Source organism: Lichenostomus cassidix, chromosome Z, assembly GCF_008360975.1.
Source record: "Lichenostomus cassidix isolate B80296 chromosome Z, HeHo_3.0, whole genome shotgun sequence".
NCBI lineage: Eukaryota > Metazoa > Chordata > Aves > Passeriformes > Meliphagidae > Lichenostomus > Lichenostomus cassidix.
Window position 1 is genome coordinate 22365789 of NC_139511.1, and position 24333 is coordinate 22390121.

General features: G+C 37.4%; 1 protein-coding gene across 5 annotated transcripts in view; it reads right to left on the reverse strand.

The window, feature by feature from the left end:
• Window positions 1–9678: 9678 nt before the first annotated feature.
• KCNN2 (potassium calcium-activated channel subfamily N member 2) overlaps window positions 9679–24333 on the reverse strand; it is a 68533-nt gene continuing 53878 nt past the window's right edge. For 2 of the 5 annotated variants that reach the window (XM_085043199.1, XM_085043200.1), the window contains 4 exons: window positions 19238–19348; window positions 16689–16816; window positions 12111–12180; window positions 9679–10286 (listed from right to left, as the gene is read on the reverse strand). In XM_085043199.1, the coding sequence (XP_084899325.1) occupies window positions 9999–10286; window positions 12111–12180; window positions 16689–16816; window positions 19238–19348 (597 nt within the window). In that variant the 3' untranslated portion in view covers window positions 9679–9998. Of the gene's footprint in view, window positions 10287–11820; window positions 11966–12110; window positions 12181–16688; window positions 16817–19237; window positions 19349–24333 lie in introns of those variants that run through there. The other 3 variants (XM_085043202.1, XM_085043203.1, XM_085043201.1) reach the window with 3 other exon arrangements.

A 24333-nucleotide genomic window follows, 5' to 3' on the forward strand; every position in this document is an offset into this window, starting at 1 on the left:
GCCAAGAGATTGCTGGTAGAAATACTGATAGAGCAGCAGGTGGCCTATGAGCTTAGGGGTCCAGTCTAGATTGAAACCATGAAATTCTGTGATAGTTTTATGTGGAAAACTTGGTGGATGGGTTTTCCCCATGCTTTTAAATTTGAATAGACTGAAATGCATTTGGGAGAGACAGGAAATGTCTCACTGTGTTCAGTGACAGCCTAAACGCAAGACAACCCCAACCTTTTCTAACCAGAGTAAACTTATTGTGCCTTATTGTCAATATAGATCATCCATAATACTAGTAATAAAGAAAACAGAGAAGAGTGTATTGCATCTGATATTCACACCTATTGATCTCAGGAGCCATTGCTTTATTATGCTACTGTTTAGTTCTCTGGCAGATGTCACATAGTTTGAAGGAGAGTGAGAAAGGTAACTGCAAAGATGAACAGATCTGTGTAAACAAATGTTACTTTGTACACCTCAGACAAAATCCAGAGAAGTACTCTTCTGTTACTGAAGTGAGAGAAAATAACTAATATTGTAGAAATACCTTACATTAAGTTTAAAAAAAAGACCTTAAGGGAAAAAAGTAAGTTGTACTTAACTATCAGAAAACAAAAGCACAAAACTTGATAGGGCAACTGGTGAAACCACCCATCTTCAATGCTGGCTCCTTACAGGATTCATCTCCAAAGCACAAAATCATTCCACTATTTCTGGAAAAATATTTTTTTCACTCATTCTTTTTGTTATAGAAGAACTTTTAAAGTAATTATCTTTTTGCTTCCTCTTTTAAAAATGCCATAGGCTTTTTATTTTAAGCTCTTTTTCTTTCCCACAAAACCAAACTGGGGACAGGAAAAGCCCAGGACTAACTTCACATGAGGCATTTAACAATGGCATTAGTTCTCAAACTATTTCTGGCACTTGCATCCTTGACCTGCTTTCTGTCTGGTTTGCTTTCAAACCCCACCAGAAACAGGGTCATATTTTTTTTTCCATGTCACACTTGCACAGTGTTGCCTGATTGCAGAAGTTCAGACTGTTTCTGACTCACAGAGGAAGGAGCTAAGCAGCAAGCTGTCCAGGGTTCTTCCCAGACAGTAAGACAACAAAGAACTTGCAGGAAAATATGTACATACTACTTTCTACAGGGAATTGAGCCCAGTTTTCCTGCTTTCTGAGGGAGAGCATCCTGCCACTGAAAGAATGAATTTGATGAATGGGTAGGTATTACAGCATGCACTCACAAAGGAGCAGCAGAAGAAATCTGTTTGCTGGTGCTTACTCTGAGTATCTTATTTCAATCATCTGAGGACACAGAGAAAATTAGGCAGCTAAACCATGCAGAAATGAAAAATATCTTTTTCCTACAAATGTCATTGCTACCCTGCTTTGGGATTAATTCAAATGTTGCTCCCCCCTCACCTGCCTGAAAAAAAAGGGGAAATGTCCCTTTAGAGGTGTAGGTGATGTACATCCATCCCTGAAGGATTACTTTCCAAATCTCAGCAAAAAGAGTGGTATTCCCTATAAATTATTTTGGATAAATAAATTCATTGCTCTTAGAGATTTCCCTTCCACATGAGAGTTATCTAGCAGAAATGCCAGGGCTTACAACATAAATAATTTATTGCCATCAAGATTTTCTGACAGTCATCTTGGAAAATATTTGGAACAATAATAAACATGCAGCTTCAGGGAAGCTTCTGTCTCTGTTTAAGTGAATTAGACAGAGTAACGGGAAAATGTTTCTTCATTCATAAGAGGAAATCACCACACTCTTTTTGGGCTCTTTGTGCAGTTGCTTTGTACCTAGCCTTGTTGCTCAGCCTGTCATGCACTCAGCTGAACTGAGCCAGAACTGTTCTAACAACTGTGGAACAACTTGAGAAGTATGAGGTGTGCTGCTCTGTAGCTCCTTGAAGGGCAAATAGCATGAGTCATGGGAGGTAGAATTTCATATCCTGAACTGAGCATTCAAATGCCATCGGCGAGTGTCCAAATGCCACCAGTGAGTGTCTGGCCACTTCATACACACATAAGAGGTATTTTCTCCACCAGTGAATTTTTTTGTCTAGTTCTCTTTGAATATTGTGTGCTACCGATGCAGAACTTTGAGCAGAAAGCTGATGAGGAAGTAGATGCCCATGAGTAAAGTGGGCAAGAAAGAGATGGCCTCGTGCTGCTACCAGACACCAGACTGTTCTCTGTTGACATGGCCTATTTCCTCTCCATGGCAGATGTGGCCATAGCCTCGGGGGACAACTCAGATGCATGCATAGACCACTAACAGACAGCCTGAGGATCAAACTCTCTCTGCACTATTTTTACCTCTCTGAAATTCATTGCAAAAATTATTTGAAGAGCCTACCTGCTTTTTGCCCAACTCTCTCCTGTTTCCCTTCAAATGAATAGAGTATCTGCAGTTCTGGAAATGCACATATTTCATGCTGCTGTATTACAGTAATTGCTTCAAATTGAAAGTAAGTATAGCTTAATTACTAAATGCATTTTATAGGCTGAAGGAAAAAAGGGTAGAAAGGCAGGAAATATAGCCCTGAATATAGAAGTTCTGGAAAAGCAGTCTATTTCTTATGTTCAATTTTTGTGTTCATTTTTATGCACCTGATAACTGAAAGAAAAATGACCTAAATTCCTACCCTTGTGCTTTCAATAACTGAACAGCTTCCTCTGAGTGTAGATTGTAAGTAAAAAAGTCTGAAAGGACAGAAACTCTCCCAGCTATTCTTCCATTATCCTCCAAAGTAGCTTGGAAAATAATGGGAAAGCTTCTTCTCTCCAGACGTGACTGGGGGTGATGTACTGAGTGGAAGGTACTGCAGTTGGGCTCACCAGGTGAATTCAGTGGGTGTTGATGTTTTCTGTCATGTCTGTGGAACAGGCTGGGCAGCAGTGCCAGATGGGCAGCCTCAAGCCAATGCACTGACCCCTTCAGCAAGAAGTGCTTTCAAACACGCTGAAACCACTGAAACTGATGCGTTTGATCCACCATTACTAGCCACACTGACTGAAAGCTCTGTTTCAAAGAAAGCCAGTGAAACTAGGTGGTTTGCTAGCACATTTCAGCCTTGGGACTGTCTTCTCAACCTGTGTGGTTAGGAGTCCATCTGCAAGTCTTTTGTCTCACCATCATGCAGCTCAAGTGAGACTCTGAATTCAGTCAACCCAGACTGGGTGAATTGACATCTCTTTTTGTGCCATTTTTGCCCTCTCTCTTTTCTTTCTTTTTTTTTTTTTTTATTTTAAAGCACATTTAATGTTTAACCACCTAGAAGCCAAGTTCCTAAATCTCATTGCCAAGCCAGAACACTTTCCCAAGTTTTATTCCCCTTGAATCCTGATAAGGGGTGCTGGTGGAGTGTTAGTTTCTCAACAGCAGGTCATTGTCTGAAAGAGTCCTGCTGAGTGGCACAGCGTTATCCTTGCCCACAGTGGAGCAGCAGACCTTGTGCTTTCTTCACAGTGGTGACATCACATTTCAGATGTGATAAGAAAAGCATTTTCTTTAAATAAGACCATTTAAGGAATGGATGAATATAGTGATACATTGGTGTGGGAGGAAGAACAGAGGTTACACACTGCTGTCCCACTGAGTGGCCATGGCCACCCTCAGGCTGGGTCTCACTATCTGCTCTCTCCAGGAACAGGCACTGTTCCTCCCAAGTGCCCCAGGGCACCTCCTTCCAGAGCAGTCCTGGCAGCTGTGTATCAGGGATGCTGACACAGGCAACCACAGATGCCAATGCTCAGCAGCCGTGGGAGGAAAATGCACAGGTTGTTCATTTTCCTCAGGCTTGAGGAACCTCAGCAGGGTTGAGGGTGTGCTGGAACAAAAGGAGTGGCATGTGCCATTGAGAGCCCTCTTATCCAAAGTGCACTCATTTGTACTAAGTGGTGTTTGCAAAAACGAAAATTTGGAGCTCTGATTGTTACTATTAATAGGGTGCCATACTACTTGAAATGGCAGGTTAAGTTAAAGAGAGGTTCCAAGATAGATTTCTTGCTCTACATCCATGTGGGGCTCATGTGATTATCACCAGACAGTTCTAACTCCTCCATCAGGAAAACTGATCTGCCACACTTCATTTTGTGCAGATTTGCAGTACTGAGCACAAATGATGTTTTGCAAGTTCTGAACTGCTCCTGAGATATATTTTTGTTTGGTTTTTGCTTGAGACGACTTGAAACCTCATTTCTTGCAATTTATATTAGCCTATGGAGGCTAGGGCCCCGTCTTTTGAGAGAATAGTCTAGCACATCCTCTTTCAGGTCTTCTCCACATTTCTATTAGAGTTTGGAGTTCTTTGTTAAAAAGAACTTACTTTATTTCTGTGTGATGATTATCCGTCATGTTACTCTAACATTTAGAGAACTCTATATAAGGTGATAAGCTAGTATTAAACACATAGAGTGTGTTCCTATAATTCATTTTCAGGAAATATAATTGCACTGTTGCTCAATTTTCATTGATTCTCATGAATTTCACATCTGGAGTGAGGCTTCACTTAAACCTTTTTTAAGCTCTGAAGCCTGCAGCTGGTAAATTTGTCTACTTGAGTGTTTTAACTCCATTATAATGCCTGATGCTATATGATGTTTTTTCATTTATCTAGGGTGGAGATGCTTTTTTGTTCAGAGACCTGCTTTGTTGTAATCCAAATAGGAGAATATGCATCTCTTTAGACTCAAGGTACTTTGAAATTCAGGTTAGAAAGGGAACAGCAGGTCAGAATAGGCATAGTTTTAAAGTAGAACCCTTTAATCTAACTAAAAGCTTGTAGCTTGCTTCATGTATAATTGAAAACAGTATAAATTCTCCTAAATATTTGAAGATACTAATGGGTTTAAGTGAATCTGAGTGAAAGGGAAGTCAGCATAAAGCTTCAGTTGTCCATCTGATTTTGTTACTTGCCACGTTAGTTCGCAACAGGTTCAAAATTGTGGCTTATGTTTCTTTTTCACTGACACTGAGTTGCACATCCTCCAATATGCAGAAAGGTTTTGCCATCCTCTGCAGGAGAATCTGCTTCATGTAAAGGCCTAAAAATTATTGATTAATAGAGCTTCAGCTGTATCAATATAATAAAGTCTAATATTGGTCAGTATGGTGATGCTAATTCTGGTAACTGCCTCCATTTTAGCATGTCTACATACCTTAGTCCAGACTATGCTGCACCTGCTCCACCCATGTGCTCTACTGCCCAGCTGCAAGCAATTCTTGGCAGGGAATCAAGCGTCTGCATTGGGCTTGATGCTGTGATAAAGCCATAGGTCTTGGGCAGAGTTGCATAAATCAACGCAACCCTTCTCTCCTATTTATTATGATCCTCTTGCACACCAGGCTGCTCTTGAGAGATTGAACTTCTTTGCCCAGTGTTGTGCTAATTCCCTCTATAGTGAGAGAAACCTGTTCTTTCTGGATTGAATAAAACCCTGTGGTTTCTGGACCAAAGCTAATGTGCAGTGAGGCACTCAGGCAGGTCAGAGCCAAACCTATGCACACCTGACTGCAAAGCATCTTCTAAACATCTCTTTTTCTTTATTGTCTCAATCATAGAGAAAGAATCTTAAAGATATCCCTTAAAAGGTTTAGAATAAAAAAGCTAATACACATTCTAGCTTAGTTTTCTCTGCATTTGTTCTAACAGATATAGGACCATGTTCACAAGCCCTAATTGATAGATGTATGTTAATTTTATTATACACACGTAAAGTTCTGTGTACATAAATTTCCACACACATAAATGATTGGCTTTGAGTGTTTGTAAGTTTCACCTCAGGACTGTCCTGATATGGCAGTGCTCTACCCAGGCTATGGCTGGCTCATACCAGGGTAGCTAGGAGTCCTGGCTAAAATTTGTGTCTATTTTTACTTGAGCATTTAGATATGCTGATGCAGAGGTGGAATTCTGAAAATGACACACAGGAGCATTAGCTATTCCCTACCTTCCCCTCTTAATTTTGTTGCTTGTCACCATTTAATAATTACTTTGAGCGTGGACTAAAAGGGCAAAAAGACTTTAGGACTTTGATTTAAAAGAAGGAACAGATATGAACAAAGAATTTGGTAGATGCAGAGAACACACTTAACTAATCTGAAAACCTTCTAGTGGATAAAATTTACTAATAATCTTTCATAACTTTTAGTTAGGGAAAAGATTTTTCAAACAATTTTAATTTTTAGTATTGGTAAGGGTTACAGATTTTATTCTGAATTTTAGACACATTTAACACCTTTTATTCTTTTATGCTTAGATACGCTTTTAATGTGTGGCATATCAATTTGAATGTTTACATATGATCTGACATGGAAAGAGTCTTACAATTTGTGAAACAGTATGCTTATCACTTATCTTTGCTCTAATGATGACAGTGATTTAGACCTAGTCTGGGGAGCCATGGTTTTGAAATAGCTCACAAGTTATGGACCTCCAGAAGGCATTTGGAGCTCCTAAGCTGGGTGTCAAACTTTTAGATAGTAAATCTCTTTCCATATTAGATACATCCTTATGGAGCAGCAGGAGGTAAATAAAAGCTGAGTTGCACAAGTCTGGAAAGATCTGCAGCCGTAAAATATATAATGATTTACAGAATCAAGAACTGCTGAGCATTTGCAAGCATAAAACATATGAGTGTATTATTCTGATCCTGAAAAAAACCTAAATGTAAGTAAAAAGTACTACTTAAATCAATGCATTTAATTTTAAGCATGGTGATTAGGTCTATTTGTGATCTTACATTTCAGTCCTTTTGAGCAAGGTATCTTTGCTTGATGTCTTTTAAAAAGCAGACTAGCAACAAGGCTCCCAAGAAACTGATAAATGGAATCAGTGTCTGGAATGTAGTGAAAAGGAAGAGTTTAATAGCAACTGAAAGCTGAATTTTCCTACCGGTGAAACTAAGGCAAGAGGTGCATGATGCTTTACACTTGTAACATGGTAAATATGCCATATGCTTCGAGAAAGACTCCATTGTAAACAATCTTTCAAAGAAAAGTCTACATTTAACTATATAGTTTCCAAGATCTGTCATAATGATATGTTCTCCTTTTGGTGATCATATATGCTGACAATGACAGAGCAAAAATTTTGGAAATAAAAAGTCAGTAATGGAATTTATGGTACTACAAAAGTCAAACAAGGGAACACTAAAAGGAGTTTAGTGTCAGGAGTATGAAAATCAAACCAAGACTGCTTTTTGCTCTCCTGAATAGAAGTTTATAGCTGTCCTTTCATGTACTGGATTCACATGCAGCACTTTAGTGCTTTCTGAAATCAGGTGTTACAAGAAAAAAACCATACAGGCTGAAAATGCAGATAAAATATTTGTAGTGAGCTTGAAGGTAAATTAAGATGTAGAACTGGAGTATTACATGGTGACATCATTTGTTTTTGCTTAAAAAAGAAAGAAAGGAATCCAAAATCATTTGGCAGTTGTTACAGAATACTACTAACTGATATAATCCTGATGTATCTCACCATCACATAAAGCTGTGGCAATAATATTACGTTCATGCTCCTGAGTCCTAATGAGTAAAAGAAATGGAAAGGTCAAAGATGACAGCTGCTCTTTCACAACAGAATTAGCCAGTTAAATTCTTATAGCTAGGTCTTAATTAAAATTGACATATTGACAACAATTTTCAAAGTGGAGCTACAGTTGTTAAAAAACCCAGTTGTACAAAAAATGGGTCTCACACATATTAAAAAGATGTAAACAATGAAAGAGCTAGTTCAAGCTGACAGGAGAAAAAGGAATGTATTCAAGCTACAGCAAGTATACTTCACATTCAATGTCAAGATAAGTATTCTAAACTAAATGCAAAAAAGGAGAAAAAAGAATCCTAAAACATGACGATTAATTTCCTATATTATTAATCACTACTGGCCTCGTGACTACTCACAATCTCATCTAGTTAAGGACTGCACTAGAAAAGTATTAGCACTATATAATATCCGTCTTTTCCTTTGGAAATGAACTCCATAAAAACAAAAGCAGAACTGCAAATACTATGCATACTGCTTGTTATTTCCAGTCACAAAATACCATAGTCTCTAAATAAGGCACGCCAAAGGCATGCAACTGTCCTGCTCTAGGGGGAAAAGTACTGCAAAGTCATCATCTTTCTCAAGGACATAAAAAGTGTTGGAGAAATTCTTGACCTTCTAATAAGCATGCAATTCCTCTGGATGTCACTTATACATTCATCAGTTATACATTCGTAACACCAGAAAAGGAAGATCCTTTAATTTAAATAAGCCTTAAGTGTCTGCTGTTTTTCAGATTGTGTATTTGGTTTTGAGAATCCTGGTTGCTGGAAAGAGCAACTCTCCTGTCTTGCCCAGCAGGGCTCTGCCCTGACTTCCTGCATTACTCTTTCCTGCCTGTCCTTGCTGACCAGAAGTCACAGTGTCTCATGGAGCAATGTACATTTCCTTCAACGTGCAAGTTGGTTACTTCTAGGCAGACATGGTATTCCTTAGGAACAGTTAGCCATGTCTACTTGTTTAGCTACAGATGCCACTCTTATCTGTAAACTGGGGAAGAGGCAGGCTGGACTGGCATATTTTGTAAATAGCAAGTACTAAAAAATATCTCATAAAGTCAAATAATTCCCTGTTTATAACTAGGAATTGTGAATGCAAGTCGCATGTACTGTGCATTTAAATTTACCTAGTTTTGCTACTCTGCAGCACAAACTAGGAGAAATGTCAGTCAAAACCTTTTCACCAGTGCCTACTGGTGACTATGCTTTGTGATTTGTTTGTGGGGTCTTTTTTTTTGTTTGGTTTTTTTTTTTTTTGCTTTTTTTAATAAAGTAGGAGACATTATTTATGCATGAAAATAAAGTACTATAGATACCCTACTGCTGTAACTCCAGTCTACAGCTGGCTTTTTACAGGAGTTTTTGGAAATATTGCTAGAAGTGTTTTGCTAAGCTTTACTGCATAGCAAAATCCATGGGGATTACCCAAACATCATGTACACAGAACACTGTGCTGCCATCACACAACCATGTATACTGTAAGTCTGTGTGTCAGTCATTTACTGCAGAAACACAAAGAAGGGGGTGGAGAAAATAGCAACCTAACACTTTCAAAACCCAAATAGCATTATTAGGAGACTTCTGTCTTGAAAGTGGTGCTTTTGATCTGGACAAACTTACCTGGCATACTTATGAGACTCTGAATAAGTAAACAGGACTTTGCCTGTGCTATTTGCATGCCAGTAGCTTTACAAATAGTCAGTTTAAAAGATCATTGCCATGGGCATTGCATAAATAATTTTATATACATAAATACATATGTATATATATATTATCTATGTGTGTGTGTACCAATGCATGTTAAATAAAAGCCCTTAGAATATTTTAAAAACCCATAGCTTACTCCGAGACTTATTTTCTAGGATAAACTATATTTTTAATGAATTACTTCAGAAATCGAAGCTCTCAGTGACCTTTTAAAATGACTATACATATACAGCACACTGTTAGATTAATATTGATTTTTTCCCCCTCCACCGTAAGCAAAGTTTAGACAGTTAGCTTTCATATTGAGAAGTAATTATTAAGCTTCAATTTAGTTTCTTAAAAGTTCATAATTAGGTCTTCTGATCGTGATCTTTTTTTTGGTTTTTTTAGGTCCAAGTAATCAAGGAACTATGTGCAGAAATTAACCTTTTTATTACATTAGATTATGTGTTGTAATAGTAAAGCTTGTTTGAAGTGCATGAATAAAAAGTGAAATCACAGGAAGAACAATCTAATATAGCAATAATAGGTGCATTCACTGTGCATCTGAGAGGAGGAGGGGGGAAAAAGAAGAGGTTTCACTCATTTTGGCCTAAAATGTGTTCAGGTTTCCAGGATTCTGACATCAGAACCCAGATAACGCTGGCTAGAACCATAGGGCTTTACAATAAAAGCTAAAATATTGACCATATGATGGCAAAAAGTCTTTATTTTGCGGTTAACTTATTCTCTTCTAGCTACTCTCTGATGAAGTTGGTGGTGCTGTGGAGGATGATCTCCTTCTTCTTGACAAAGATCGTGATCGCTCAGCACTGTAGGCAACATGCTTATCGTAATTTTGTATCTGGGCCTCGAGGAATTCCCTCTGTTGCTGGCTGATTGTCTGGCTAATCAGTCCAGGAAGAGCTTGAATGCTACCAATTAAAGTTTCCAGTTTAGTTTCCAGAGTAACAATTCTCTTCTCAAAATCTTCGCTTCTTTCATTTAAGTCAGAAATCATGTCATACATGATGTTTTGAGTCTGAAAGTAGAAGGATGTAAGTAAAGGTTTAGAGAGACCTTACAAGTACTGTAACAAGTAGCACAAATCTACCAGGGTTTGTAAAAGAGGATATGAGTATTATAACAGCATCTAGTCTTGCAAAATAATTATCCCTGCAGATTAAATTACAGTAGACTAAACTTTCTGCTAGATTTCTTGAGCAGTAAATGTAATGCAATTTAGTAGCACTTTAGATGTCAAAGTCAGAATCAGTTAAAGACCAGACTTTTTTTGGAAATGCAGGTGCTTGGGAGTGCACCAGGCTAAGCTTTCTGAACTGTCAGCAGTGTAAGGTACCAGGAGACTGAAGGCTCCAGTGATGTGCTCCACCCTTAACTGCTCTGGATTCTGGTTTTGAATACCTTCATTCTTGTAAGCAGAGCACCAGTGTTGTTCAATGGCTTTCTCCTGAAATTGAGCACGTTTTCGTGAATTGGCAGTAAGAGGAGTTGAGCAGATTGTTTTTGAAAAGTAGTGCAAGGAGTAAAAACTCCATTTTATGCTTTTCTATTTCTGTACTCTCCAATCTACAAAACACTGCTTGGATGCAACAAATATATTGAGTGTACTTTAAAATGACACAGTGGTCAATAAAAATGTAATCTGAAATGTGTTATGTCATGGAGACTTTGAATTAGTTAAAAATAATAGCGGAATGCCTGCTTATAATAGACTGAGACTTCAGATTATTTAAACTAGAGCCAAAACTGGATGTCATTCAGTAGAAAAACCAGTTGAAATTTATGAACCATCCCAAGGAAAATTAATTCCATGACTGCCTGAAGTGTAAACCACTTCAGTATCAGGTGAGTGTTATAGCCCATTTCTCTGCTTCCTGTTTCAGCACAACCCTTGAAAGTGAAGTAGTTTACGTGAAGTCGTATCTTAAAAGTTCTTATTAGTTGCCAGAAGGAATAGACTGAACTGTATTTCCACCTGAAGCTGTCAGGTGGTTCTGAAAAGCAAGAAGGAATGAACACTGAAGAGTTTAATCTTTGCTTTGATGCACTTGAAATTGAGGAGGATTTTGAGGTAAATGAAGAGGTGTACAAGAAACCCTTAGGAAGAGCCCATTAATGCTTCTAGTGTGGCTTCAAATTAAGATCACAGTAACTCTTAAATATAAATATCTAATGAGAAATCCAAAATGCTATCAGCTTGGACTTCTAGCTCTCTAGTTACTATATATTTTTTAAAAATCCTAGCAACAATAAACAAGCAGTTTGCAACTGAATAGCCCCTTTTACCTCAACTCAAATGGTTTAAAAAAGATTTTAAAAGCCTTATGATATATCAGCAAAGTAGGCAGCTATTATTCATAATAAAAACTTAAATAAATGCACATCTAAATTTACTTGTCCAAAGTTACCGCTGCATAAGACAACAGGAACAGAAATCCAGAACCTTTAATTCCAGTTAGAGGCTACGTACTGTGGTCCCTCACGGCACAGTCACTATCACCACATGGCAAATCTCCTTACTACACAGCACTACAGCACTACAGCCCACTCACAGTTCAGCATTTACCATGACCACCGCAGTCACTTCAGGAGCTCTCAGGATCAGCCTCTCAATTGTGAAGTCTTTTTCAAATGTACAAAAAAATAAATAAATATGGCAAATTCAAACGTTCGTCAGGATGTTTCATTCAGTAGGTGCTACCACAAAACACACACATATTTTCATTTGCTACAAATAACAACCTTGTTAACAATATCTGCACATATAATAGATAACATTTCCACTTAAAAACTCTTCATTTTGAAACTACGAATGTTGAAACAACAGAAACTGCCTACTAACCTTTGCCAGGTCCACCAAAGTGTTGGCTTGATCATTCAATTTCCTTTGTTCCATTTTTACACTTCTTAATCTAAAAAGTGGAATGTTAAGTCAGTTTTTCTTTTTCTTTTTTGTATGGGGTCACACTAGGATTTCTAAAGAGCATGCACAAAACTTACAAGAGCAAATAACTGCACAGACAATGCCTTGACTACTTTGTGTAGAGAGAGAATCGGTCATGTGCCTTCTACAATGAGAAGCATGCTTCCTCAACACCGCAAAAAAGGAAAGAGCAAGGAAATGTGATGTCCTTGAGAGTACCATTTGCCATGACCAAAGTTGAATTCAAAAAGGGAGATAACAATTTATCCAGACTACATGAAAGAAAGCCAAAACATTCCTCAAAGCCTCAGTATCGTGACAAGTAGATATAGGAAGAAACATAGAACAACAGTTTTTTTGTCATTTTTGTTGTAATAATCAAGAATCTTCCCATGCCTACATGACTAGATACAGGTATTAGCCCTGTTCTGTCGGAAATGGATTGGGTTAGCAGGTGTTGGAACCTGATGAACATACAGTGATAAGTGAGTTTCTCCTTACTTTAAACAGAACTTCCATCTGACCAGCAGCTAAATAACCAACGTGCTTGCCAATACATTTAGTATTCTTAGATAATTTGTGAATCTAAATACGATTACATTTTAAATTTACATCAGACATTCCTTTTCAAGGCACTATTTAAACTACAGCATTGAAAAACTATGAAAGAAGCAGCAAGGGTACATATTTTTTTGATGCATACCTATCTGCATTATTATTAGTTTTGCCCATTCTTTGAAAGATATATACTTGACCTTTCTTATACATTTCCTGATACAAAGCTCATGCTTTCCAGATCAACTACTGGAGGTGTGGTTTGGAAATTTGATTTTCACAAATAGGCAATTTCTCCCTTAAGTCTGAGTCATTTGTTCAACATCTCATAATAAACACATACTTGGGACTTCCAGTGACTTTTCTGCCCGCTCTAGAGAAAGAAATCAGGTTTTGCAAAAACAACGTATCAATTTATAAACAATGTGTGATAAGACACTTCAGTCTACCAGAATGTCAAAGGCCAACCAAGGTAACAATTTGATCAAATGAATTAAGTTTGGTGGCATTTTGTGGCTGGTGAGTTGCAAAAGCATTCTCTGCCCATTTTTCAGTGATGCTATTACTTAGAAAGCTAGTTTAAAAAAAGCCTTCTTGAAGGTATTCCAAAATCAGAAAGTTTCTTCCTTTTTGTTTTTAGTTTGCATGCATTTCCTTTCATGAGAAAATTTCCACCATGAGAAAATAAGTTGAGAAAGTGAAATATAATTTTAAAATATCTTTAAAATATAAATGGAAATAACTCTGTTAAGGTAGAAATGAATTAAACACATAAAACTGGCACTCCAGCAGCTTGTTAGTGCAATATCATATGCTCTTCCCCGGAAGCTTCTTTCAGAGCACAACATAAATGCAGACTGTAGGAATGGTGTTTTCAGAGGCTACAAACTGGAGTTTTTCAAACGCAAAACATACGAAGCAGTATCCAAGGTACAGAATTATGTCATTAGTGTCTCAGGACAGAATAATTATTCAAATGTAATGACTTCACTGGAGAATGACAGCCCCAGTGTTTTGGTGACCATTCTCTCAAATAATTTGCAGAATAAGTGTTTTCTGCTTTCCTTAAGATTCATTGACTCATCTGTTTGACAGTCAGTATTTTAATTTTAAAATTCCAGGAAGTCGATTGTTATTGTAGTAATACAAACACCAGCTGACACCAACATGATAATTCTTCATGGTAACCAACCCAGCACCTACCACAGGCTGTAAGAATGTATAGGTAATGGCAAGTCTTTAGCTGCAGCAGCCGGATTTAAAGAAAACTAACAGACTGTCACTGTTTAATTCATTAAGATAAAATTTTGATTTTATGAACTTCACTTATCACAGAAAAAGATCATGATTCTGGATCGCATTTCCATGGCAGCAATCAGACCACTGAAGTTCACAAATAAACTCTATTTTTTGCATGCAGACAGTGGTAAATTCTGCAAGTTTAGAAAGGAACAGCTTATACAACTTACTTCCGAGCTCTATTTTCATTTTGTTGAAAAAAAGACAAAACAAAAGAAAACAAAGTGTAAAATATACTAAAACAACCAAATGAGCACAGTGGGCTCGATTCAGCAGGTGGAAAGTCCTAGGGAGTTGCTACTTCTTTCAATCAGTGCCTGAGGACGAGTCTAACTCCCTCGCATTGATCATGAAGGAAACTGCGATATCTTCAAGCCTTCCTATTAACTATCATCAGTAGATTTTCATATTCATACAACACATAACATGCCTTGTAATGATTTCACCTTCATCTTATCTAGTGTGCATGAGAAGCAACACACCCAGACCAGCTGAAGGCATTTTAGAGCTGTGACCATGACTGCTATCATGATTTAGTCTGGTTTCTTTTATGAAATTGGCCCTGAAATGTCACTCCTTTTATTTTTGTCTCCACTGAAATGGTTGGAAGGTGAAGGAGGGGGACCCAACTAAAGAATCCAGAAAGGTGGAAAATCAGAAGTCACTTGAGAAAAGTTCAAAGATCCAAGGGGATGAAAAATTAATTTGCATCCATCTACTCAACTACAGCAGGAAGAAAGCAAACTGCTAGAGCAATGTTTTCATCCATGGTGCATTCTTCAGCATATTATGAAAATTATCCTTTGTTTTCTTACATACAAACATTTTTGCAGTGCAAAGTGGTAAAGGATAGAGAGAAATTATTAACACAGATGTGCAGTGTAGCTGTCACAGCTAGGAAAAGATTACTTCTGCCACCTTCTTCACCCCACCCAATTAATTGATTTTTAAGGGAGGTGCAGAGTACAGTTTACATCCTGCAAAGTTCTTCTGGGCTTGAATGATATATAAAGCTGGAGATCGAGCCTGCTGTGCATTTTAGATTCTTTTCTGAATATATGTGCTCATACACACACAGACACACAGACACAGACACACACACACATACACATACACACAATAAATAGCAAAGTTAAAATGTTAAGGAATAACCTTTGCAATCAAGGATTCAAGTCCAGCAAGGATGCACACGACAAGCCATCCTCTCTCCCAGAACCCCTGCCACTCCCCTCCACCTCCCAATCCTTTAAGATGAACAGGTACCAAACTGGTATATAAAAATATACTTTTTATATTCACATAAAAATGCCTCAACTTCTGTTGTCTTTTTATTCCTCGAAGTATTTCTACAATGACACATTAATTAATAGCATTTAATCCTGCAAGTCTGCTAAATATAGTTCAGTAATCAAGGTTTACAGAACACTTCATAGTTTAAGCTTTGATACCCACTGCTTTAAAACATTGCTATGAAAGAGAGAAAGAATGATTTTTAGTCTAAATTTACTGTAGGAAATTAGTTAACCTGGCCTTTCTGTCCTGTCTTTTCTGCAATAAGCTACATAGATGCTCTTTTCATCAAGGATGCTTCCCTCACATCTCTTCACTGGTTGGCTCAGACACAGACCTACACTGAAAAGTTATCAAACCATCAGTCTGAAATTAAACTTACTTAATTTATCTACTTCTTCCCTGTAACTCGTGGGAACTATTTTCATAGGCTGTACAAATGGCTGCCTCAGGCTGGATTGGGATAACCAATAAAACAGACAAACAGGTCCTGACCATTCCTCAAAAGAATTCTGGTTACTGAGGACAAAACATGGGCCTTTCCATCGATGTAGTTCAAGGAATGGTAACTGAACCATCGTGCAATTCTGCTCATTGTGATGTGCTTTATGATATCATACCATGGTACAGCTTAATCCTAACACTGGTTCTAAGGCTCGTCTTCTGATCCTCAAGTAGAGGGGAAAAACTCATTTGAATAAAGCCAGAGGTGCTCAAAGGTCTCAACTATTAGCACACATTCATATTTTCTAGAACAGATGTCAGGGGTCATAGCTGACATACCAACATTTGATCTTATGCACTGAGAATATATAGTGGAGAGAGGCAACTAAATGCTGGTGGGCCATGCAATGATACTTGAGGAATATTCTTTTCATTAAACACTACATACATACTCTCTTCTATCACACCATTCTGATATTAAAATATTAAAACATCTACTACAAAGAAAATGTGGTTTTAAAAATAAATTTCTTCTGTTTGTTGTAGCTTGCATCTTACTACCTGGAAGAAAATGCATAAAAACAAAGGATAGTCTCAGTGGCAAAGAACAAAAAAAGTCCTAGATAATTCAAGAAACATAGGAAACTTCTAAAAAGCATTAACCAGTTTATATGGACATGATGAACTGCCAGCATACCTTTTATCTTATTGTAGGCAGATAATACAGAGGAACCTTATCTTTGCCTTACTCTGAAAGAAAATCAGCCTCAAGAACAATCTTCCATGAAGGGAAGGGAATGGTGGGGGGAAAGAACAGAGGGGGCAGGATGGGACTAAGAGTGACTGAGGGAGAAGGAAACTAACAAAGAAAACACCTTAAGAGGAAAACCAAAGCAAAATAGTACTTACTGATGAATAGCTTGCAAGAATTTGCGTTGATGTTTCCTTACTTTTGCATGGTCTATTTTTTTAACCAGCTTTGTGTTTTTATAAATTAACCATGTTTCCCTGAGTACATTGGCGGCTGCATTTTTCACCTGTTTAATAAAAGAAAAACACCAGGCTGACAAAAGTAGTATTATGTTATTCTGTTATTCACTTTTCTGGTATTAACTCTTCCTAAAGATTTTAAAATGCTGTTTTAACTGTGGGAAGTGTGTACCTGAAGAAGCTGCACCACTGCAGGGAGAAAGCAACACTGGATTAAGGGGACTGCTGATCAACTGGCTTTTTATACAGATGTGATGTTGGGATCAAATCTTTTTGCACCCAGGAATAACTTTCCCTCTTCAAGAGTTGGAGCTGTTTGGTGTTTATGGCAATATAAATTACAGTGAGGAAATACTAATGCATTATCTGTATGTTAATTAAGTGTATTTAACAGGACCATAACATTTCTCTCTTGTTCTATGATTAGCATTTCTTAATTTTCTTAGCAATTTAAATATTTTCCCCTTTTTTTTTTTTTTGGGTGGTGTTAACATTTTTATATTTGTTTCTTTTTTAACCTTCTCCAAGAAGATGAAAAAATATGTTGTCAATTAACGTGGGCAGAGTACTATTTAAAAAGTGCTTTGACTTTTTTTTTTTAAATGAGGCTTTCTATGAAATGTTAAAGGAAAGAGTACCTACAGTTCTCTTTTCAGGCCCTTCAAAATTGTCAAGAATGCTTAAAAGCATACATATAATTTGAATGCAATGCTCCTTAATGGCAGAATGACTAGAATACTTGTAAAGAAAAACTGTCCTAATTACTCTTCTTTATTTTTTCTCCCTTCAGCTTTACATCATGCCATTAACTGCAGTGTCAGAACTAAGTTGATGGCTAAGACATGGCAGGAATGTCATGCAATAGCTTGTCCCAGCAACAGGTCCCCCTGTTTGCACCTGTAAGTGTTGGAGAACCTTGCCCTGTCTTCAGTGAAAGCACAATCACATTCTAGAGACCTCCTCATAACCTCTAACTAGCCCCTGCATTTCCACAATGTATGGCTACCTTCAGGCTGTGAGGAAAGCTGCCCACCAGGTGCAGAACAATTTGTGACCTGATGTGCATCTTGGATTTGTTTGCTTGGTTCACTTTTCACATGCTTTGAGCTTCATGAGCTTAAAACTATGAAAGCACCACTTGGATAAAGTATTAGACTGACACTGAGATTTATATGAAGAATAGACTAACAAAATAAACTTTAATAGGCATAAATAAATAAACATCAGACTCGAAATCTGGCTAATCTCTGAGAGATGTTTTGGGCTAAGTTGTCCGATAACACTAGAAAAGTAACTGTGTTAGGAAGGGATAAATTGTTTTCTGTGGTCTAGTGTTAACAAGACCTTACCTGTCTGCACTAGGAGTGTAAACCAACAAGCTCAGAAAGACACCTCGTGTCATGTCAGACACCCTTTATACCTATATAAGAACTGTCTTCCCACTCACCCTTAGTCTCTCCCCGCTGTGACTGCTTAGAGGAGATACAGGCTGTTAGTGGTGGGCAGCACAGATATGAGAGAGCCAGCACAGCCAGAGCAGTGTTCTGAGGAGCACAGCATGTAGGGACAGGACAGGGCTCTCTGCAGCAGAGCACCTGTGGCAGCACAGAGCTGCATGGAGCTGTGCCAGGGCAGCCACCCTGCTCCTAGCCTGGAGCAGCATTGCTATCTCCATCTCAGGCTTTGACATCCCTCTGCACCCACCAGTGATGACAAACTGCTGAACTCCTGTGGTGATTATAAGGACCTTTGTCTCCACACTGGCTCTTCCCAATAATTAAGACAAAACAAGTTGAGTGGACTGTACAGCTACTACTCATTTTCTTGTTCCCCCAACACTGACCTGTTTTATTTCAGCAATAGGTTTCTATTGCCTTGTTTGCTGCATTTTCTGTTGTTTAAAATATTTCTATAAATACTAATGATTTCTATTTTTTAAAAAATAGTCTCTTCTAAAAATAATATATACAAACATCTTTCAGGGCCCTTCAGTACTGTGTGCTGCTAAATAAACCATGTGTTGTGTACAAAAAGCAGTTGGAAGGACTGCCTCACTCACAAACCCTGAATATGTTGTTTTCTTAAGAACATCCCTCACAATTTAAAATCTTGTTTTTACCTGTCATTCACCTATTTTGGTTACAAAAAATTATATTATTATATGCCACGTAAAAGCTTTTGGTTTAAATACAATAGTATAGTTTCACAGCACTTAACTGCTGGTTACACCAATTACCTTCCAGCTACAAGGACACTCTATACAAATTCAAATCATCAAAATTTGCTGACAACTTGCAGCTGCCCTCAATTTACAGAAAAACTCAAGGCATTCAATTTCTAGACTTTCAAAATCACACCCATGATGAAGTTCAGCAGGGGTACCGAGCAGAAGACTACTTAAAAACAAATACAGAAACAAATTAATACACAGTATTCCTTTTCAGTTGTGAATATAAAGTGTGACTTACTCTTTTAGTTAGCTGGGTGTCCATCATGAAATTATGCACATGTTTTTCAGCTTTGGTAAGTTCTAACTTCCTTGCCACCACAGCTACCACCAGTGCAGTGCACCCAGCACCCTGAAAACAATAAAACAAACCCCCAAGATGTTACTACTGCATTTTGCAGAGTTTGTAGAGGAAGTTTCTCCTTTGCAGTAGAAGTATGGCAGGCATCAGGTGACTCATCTCAGGTAAATACAGTGAACATGCTACAGCTATTTCATTTCAGAGTAATATGAAAAGTCAGTACTTACAGGCTGGTAAACTGTCAAGGCACGAAAACAATTAGTGAGCAGCATCATTTAAAACTTCCCTTTTTTCTTTTCTTTTTTTTTTTTTTTCTTTTCCTGCAGGGGCTAAAAATTTGAACATATCCAATTTCTAGTGCATAAACAAAGGGAGTGATAAAACCAAATTTTTTAAACCCAGAATATTAGCAACAGAGTACCCTGTTCTTAAAAATTTTCTCAAGGTTATAGCAACTGCTAAAGAGGAAGTAAGATTAGATTAGTATTTAGCACACACACACAAAGAAGAAAAGTTTCTCAGGGTTTTCTGAAGGGCCTAAAAATAATAGCAAAATTAGTGTTTATTCACTTTAGTATATTTTCCTGCTGTCCTGAGTCCTTCAGGGACCTTTTCCTATATTATTTCTGCTTATCTTATTACCATATAAAATAGAGCACACACACAAGACCATTTCTTCAAAACTTGAACAGAGAATATAACAATTTTCTAATCTGTGCTACGTATATGTATGCACATGCATGTATATACACTGACATGCATGCTCACAACAGGCTATTGCCAGAAGCTGCCTGTCTCTTTGAAATGACAGAGCCTTTATCAACATCACAAATTTAAATGCTTTTTTATGGGGAGGGTAAAGCAGAAAGGAGGCTAAAATGAGCCAGGTAATAAGAAGCAATGTCTATTATACACATCTAGAGGTATCATTTACTTTACATTATTTATGAATTCTGCTGCCTTAGTATTTTGTTTTTATAAACAAATTTTTTTCAAAAAAGTAAAAATATCTCATTAGATATAGGAGGCTGTGTTTAACTTGCAGGTTCATTCCAATCTTATTCTTATTGTACTTGTGCCAGTTACTCCCCAATACAAAGCAATTCCATTGAAGCTTACCACATTTTCATTCACAGAGCTTTCTTCTACTCATTCTGCATTTCTCCCATAAAAATCCTTCTCTCTCTCTACCCCCCACTGCTATAAGTGCCTTACTCTCTCCAGAAACCCCAGAAGAAGTCTCAGAATTTAGCTTGCAAAATACAAAGTCCATTAACAAACACAGAGAGACTGCAAAATAAATTAACTCATTGGAAACCCTTTTTCACCTAGTACCCTCAAAAAAATGAATCTTGTCTCTCTGTGGACTTACTGAAGCACACAATGAATTTTGTGAAAGACTTCAATTAATTATTTCTCCATTTTCCTGGTGGATTGTTCCAAGAAATCGATCTGATCTTTCTCAAGCACCGAATTTTCTGCTATTAGTTCTCACCTACCAAAGCTTCCATCCTCAACTCGTCTCAGCATTCCTTCAAATAAGTCCCTCAAAATTTTGCTGCATTTCCTGCTTCTCTCCTGTCCTTAATACTAAGCCTTTGCTGTTCTCTATCTCTCTGTTTTCCAATCTTGTGGCAATTGAAGAACATGGGAAATTGAAGTTTTAGTCTCTCCGTGAGTCAAAACGGAGCTAAAAGTTGCTTTTAGCTCCATTTATCTCCATTTAGCTTCTCCAGACCCCATGAACAGTTAAAAAGGAAGAAGACAGCCCACACAACCTAAGGCTAAGCACGTCAGAAGTACACTGAGCCTTCTGAGAAGGAGACTAGGCAGGAGGTGCTCTAACATGTCCCACCTCCCCAAAAAACAGACAGTGCCTTTCAGGCCTTCTTCCTGTCAAGGGAAACACTAATATGCAGAAGACCTCTGTGGGCCAATAAATTAATAAATTCACCTATATAATAACAAGGAAATGAAGATAACCATCTTTTGGTTCAGTATGCCAGGAAAACCAGGGCCAGATGTTGATTTAATGACATAACTGGAGTTCTGCCTGCTCACAGTAAGAATGCTAGAATGGAAAGGAGTTTATTAATACAGACCCCACTGGCACAAAACACTTGTTTAAGCCATTTTACTGGAGGACAGAAATACTAGACTGTTCTTTCCCAATCCCCCTCAAAATGGCTAAAGGAACAGCGACAGGCAAAAAGTTTGGTTTGAGGCCTTTGTGCCTTTGTGATTAATTCTCATGCTTTTTCAAGCATGAGAATTAATTAATCCAGCCTTTGTGATTAATTCTCATGCTTTTTCAAAGTCACACAGCAGTTGTAAGGGCCAAATGATGTTAAAACCAACAGTTTTATGTCTCACACAAAATATACTACCTGCAGCACCACAATACTGTCACTGGCAAGCTATGACAATGACCTCTATGGTGTATATTCACTGCTATCTTCCTCATTTCTAGAACAGCTTATTGTGATGGCAAGGTATTCTAGACTCAGTTTAAACCTCTTGGTTTTGTGGTATATGACAGGATCTCAGGATATGCAAATGAGCTCTTTTAGTATTTCTCCAGAAGTAGGAAGTATTATACTACCTGCATGTTTATATTTCACAGTACTTTGAAGGAAAAGAAAATCACTCAGAACAGCTTACAACAATGACTAAAATTCCACTTAAAATACAGGACACTGATTAATATCTTATGTTACAGTGATCTGCAGTATTATATGCCTCCCCTAAAGAGCTCAACATACTTAAAAATACTACTAAAAGTGAGAATGACTAAAAACTGCAGAAATTAAATAGAGGCAATAGTTACTTTAAAAAATTGTAGTGTTTTTATGCATGACACTTGCCATGGCTTTTGAATATGCTGATTCACAGGGAAATCAGTAGGTCAGCTTCTATTCTCAGTTTTTTTCTTATATCAATACTTTGTAATGCAGTAGCTACTTATTTATTAAAATTACTCAATCTAAGTAAAAGCACTAATAAATATTTCAAATGCAGGAGGGATTTTCTAGAGAATAAAATTCTACAAAGTCTTATATTTGGATACTACATTTTATAATTTTCAACATCATTATTTTTATCCTGTTTTGAAGTAAGTAATAAAGTAAATCACTGCTTCAAGCGGTTGTTCAAGAGAATTATATATAAGATGAAAAAAATGAAAAAGGCAGGAATGTGTATATTTTCAAGTATCCAAGCAATAATCAATTCTATTTGGAATTCTCACTCGTAAGTCAGCTGCTTGACCATCTCCTGCATTACAGAGTTATTGCAGTGTATTTTGGCTTGGTAAGCAGCCTGATTTTAAGGGCACTTAGGACAGAAATTATTACAACACATGCAGTGTAAGCAAATTGATCAAGCCAAAGTTAAGGTTTAACTACATTGTTCATTTGCTCCACTTAATGGAAACAGGTAATAAACAGAATTAACCATTCATTAATTTGGTGTTCAAGTACTCCATGATCAAGTGTTTCCCAGCAACCACCAGCTTTAAAAGCTGTTGTACCTGAAATTTTCTATTTTCCAGAAAGCATGAACAAGCTAAATGAAATTATCTACTAAAGCATGAGAAACCCTTAAAGACCACAGATTTAAGAACAGGCTTCTCTAAAACAACAAGATCAGGACTCTGCTGATGAGCTGAACAATGCTTATTTCCTGTTTGCAAGGACCAGAACATGAAGCACATGAATCTCATCCTAAATGCACAGCACTTCTTGCTTGATGAGAAATGTAGCATATTAGTCTACAGTAAAAGCAAGAAATCTGAAATCAAAGATATTCTCAGCCTTCCCTCTGAGCAACTCAACAAACTCTGGACTTCACAGTGGCATCAGATCTCTGATGGTCATGTAGAACTTGCATTTGTGAGCAGTGCAACCTTTAGCATTAGGTTCACAACCATTTACACAGGACAGCTGATTGTCAATCTATTTAGCTGTTGCCCCTTATGGAAACACTTTGATGTGACTGTAAACAACTTGAGAACACTCTTTGTATCTTTAATTCTAAATATGCTGCTCCTGTTAGGGACAAAGAATGACACCTGCAGTTCAAATGCTCATGCAGGCAAGCAACAGTCTGTGAAAGCCATTCTCCACTACTCTCTTTGATGCCTAGAATCCAAAGAGAGTTTTCCTGATAGAAATGTAAGAAGTGTATGTTGGCATTCTACTCATATATACTTAGGCACTTGTTAAACATTAGTAGGATAATAATTTTCTCAGTTATATAAGCCTAAATGATGACTGATCCCCCTTAAAAAAAATAATGGAAGGACAGGCTAAATTGAGGAGGAAAAAATAATGTCTTCAGGCATTGGCTTCTTGATATCAAGCCCATGCTATTGGAAAAGGAAAAAAAAAGAAAGGCAAAATTCATTGTATTTTAAGTTATACTTTAAATTTAGCAACAAAATGCTTAAACATGATCCTCAGAATTCTAATAACATGGCTATTACTTCGTGTTATCTTTCACTTTACCCTCAGGCATCATAAACTGCAACTTTCCCTATCTGCTGCATAGTCTCTCCTCTTGGCACTTAGTTTTGAATTAATGCAAGCCTCCTTTCGACTGCTTAGACACATCAGAAATTGCTGTAATGGTGATTTTCCTTGCCTGTCATTCTTACAATGTTACTCTGCTCTTGTTGATGTAGTCCCTTCTCTACGGTATTATATCCAGAACATTTGCCCTCAGCTGCATTGTTTTATGACTCCTGATGGAGATGCTTTGCATCACCTATTTACTTAGCAAAAGCTCCCTAGAAACACACAGAAATTGAATATATAGTTTTCTTTTAAAATCTTCCCCTTCTCTGTGTAGGATTTTACTTACTATGAATCCTAGCAAAACCCGTGAAGGTACATCAGATTCTGGTATGCCAAGATAATTTGTTCTGATCCTACATAATTCCTCCTTGTTACCCATTCTGTTAGTTCAATGGGAATGGCAAACTGTTCAGTAATTTGAACTATGTATTTTTACTGTCTTTATACAGTACTGGTATCAAT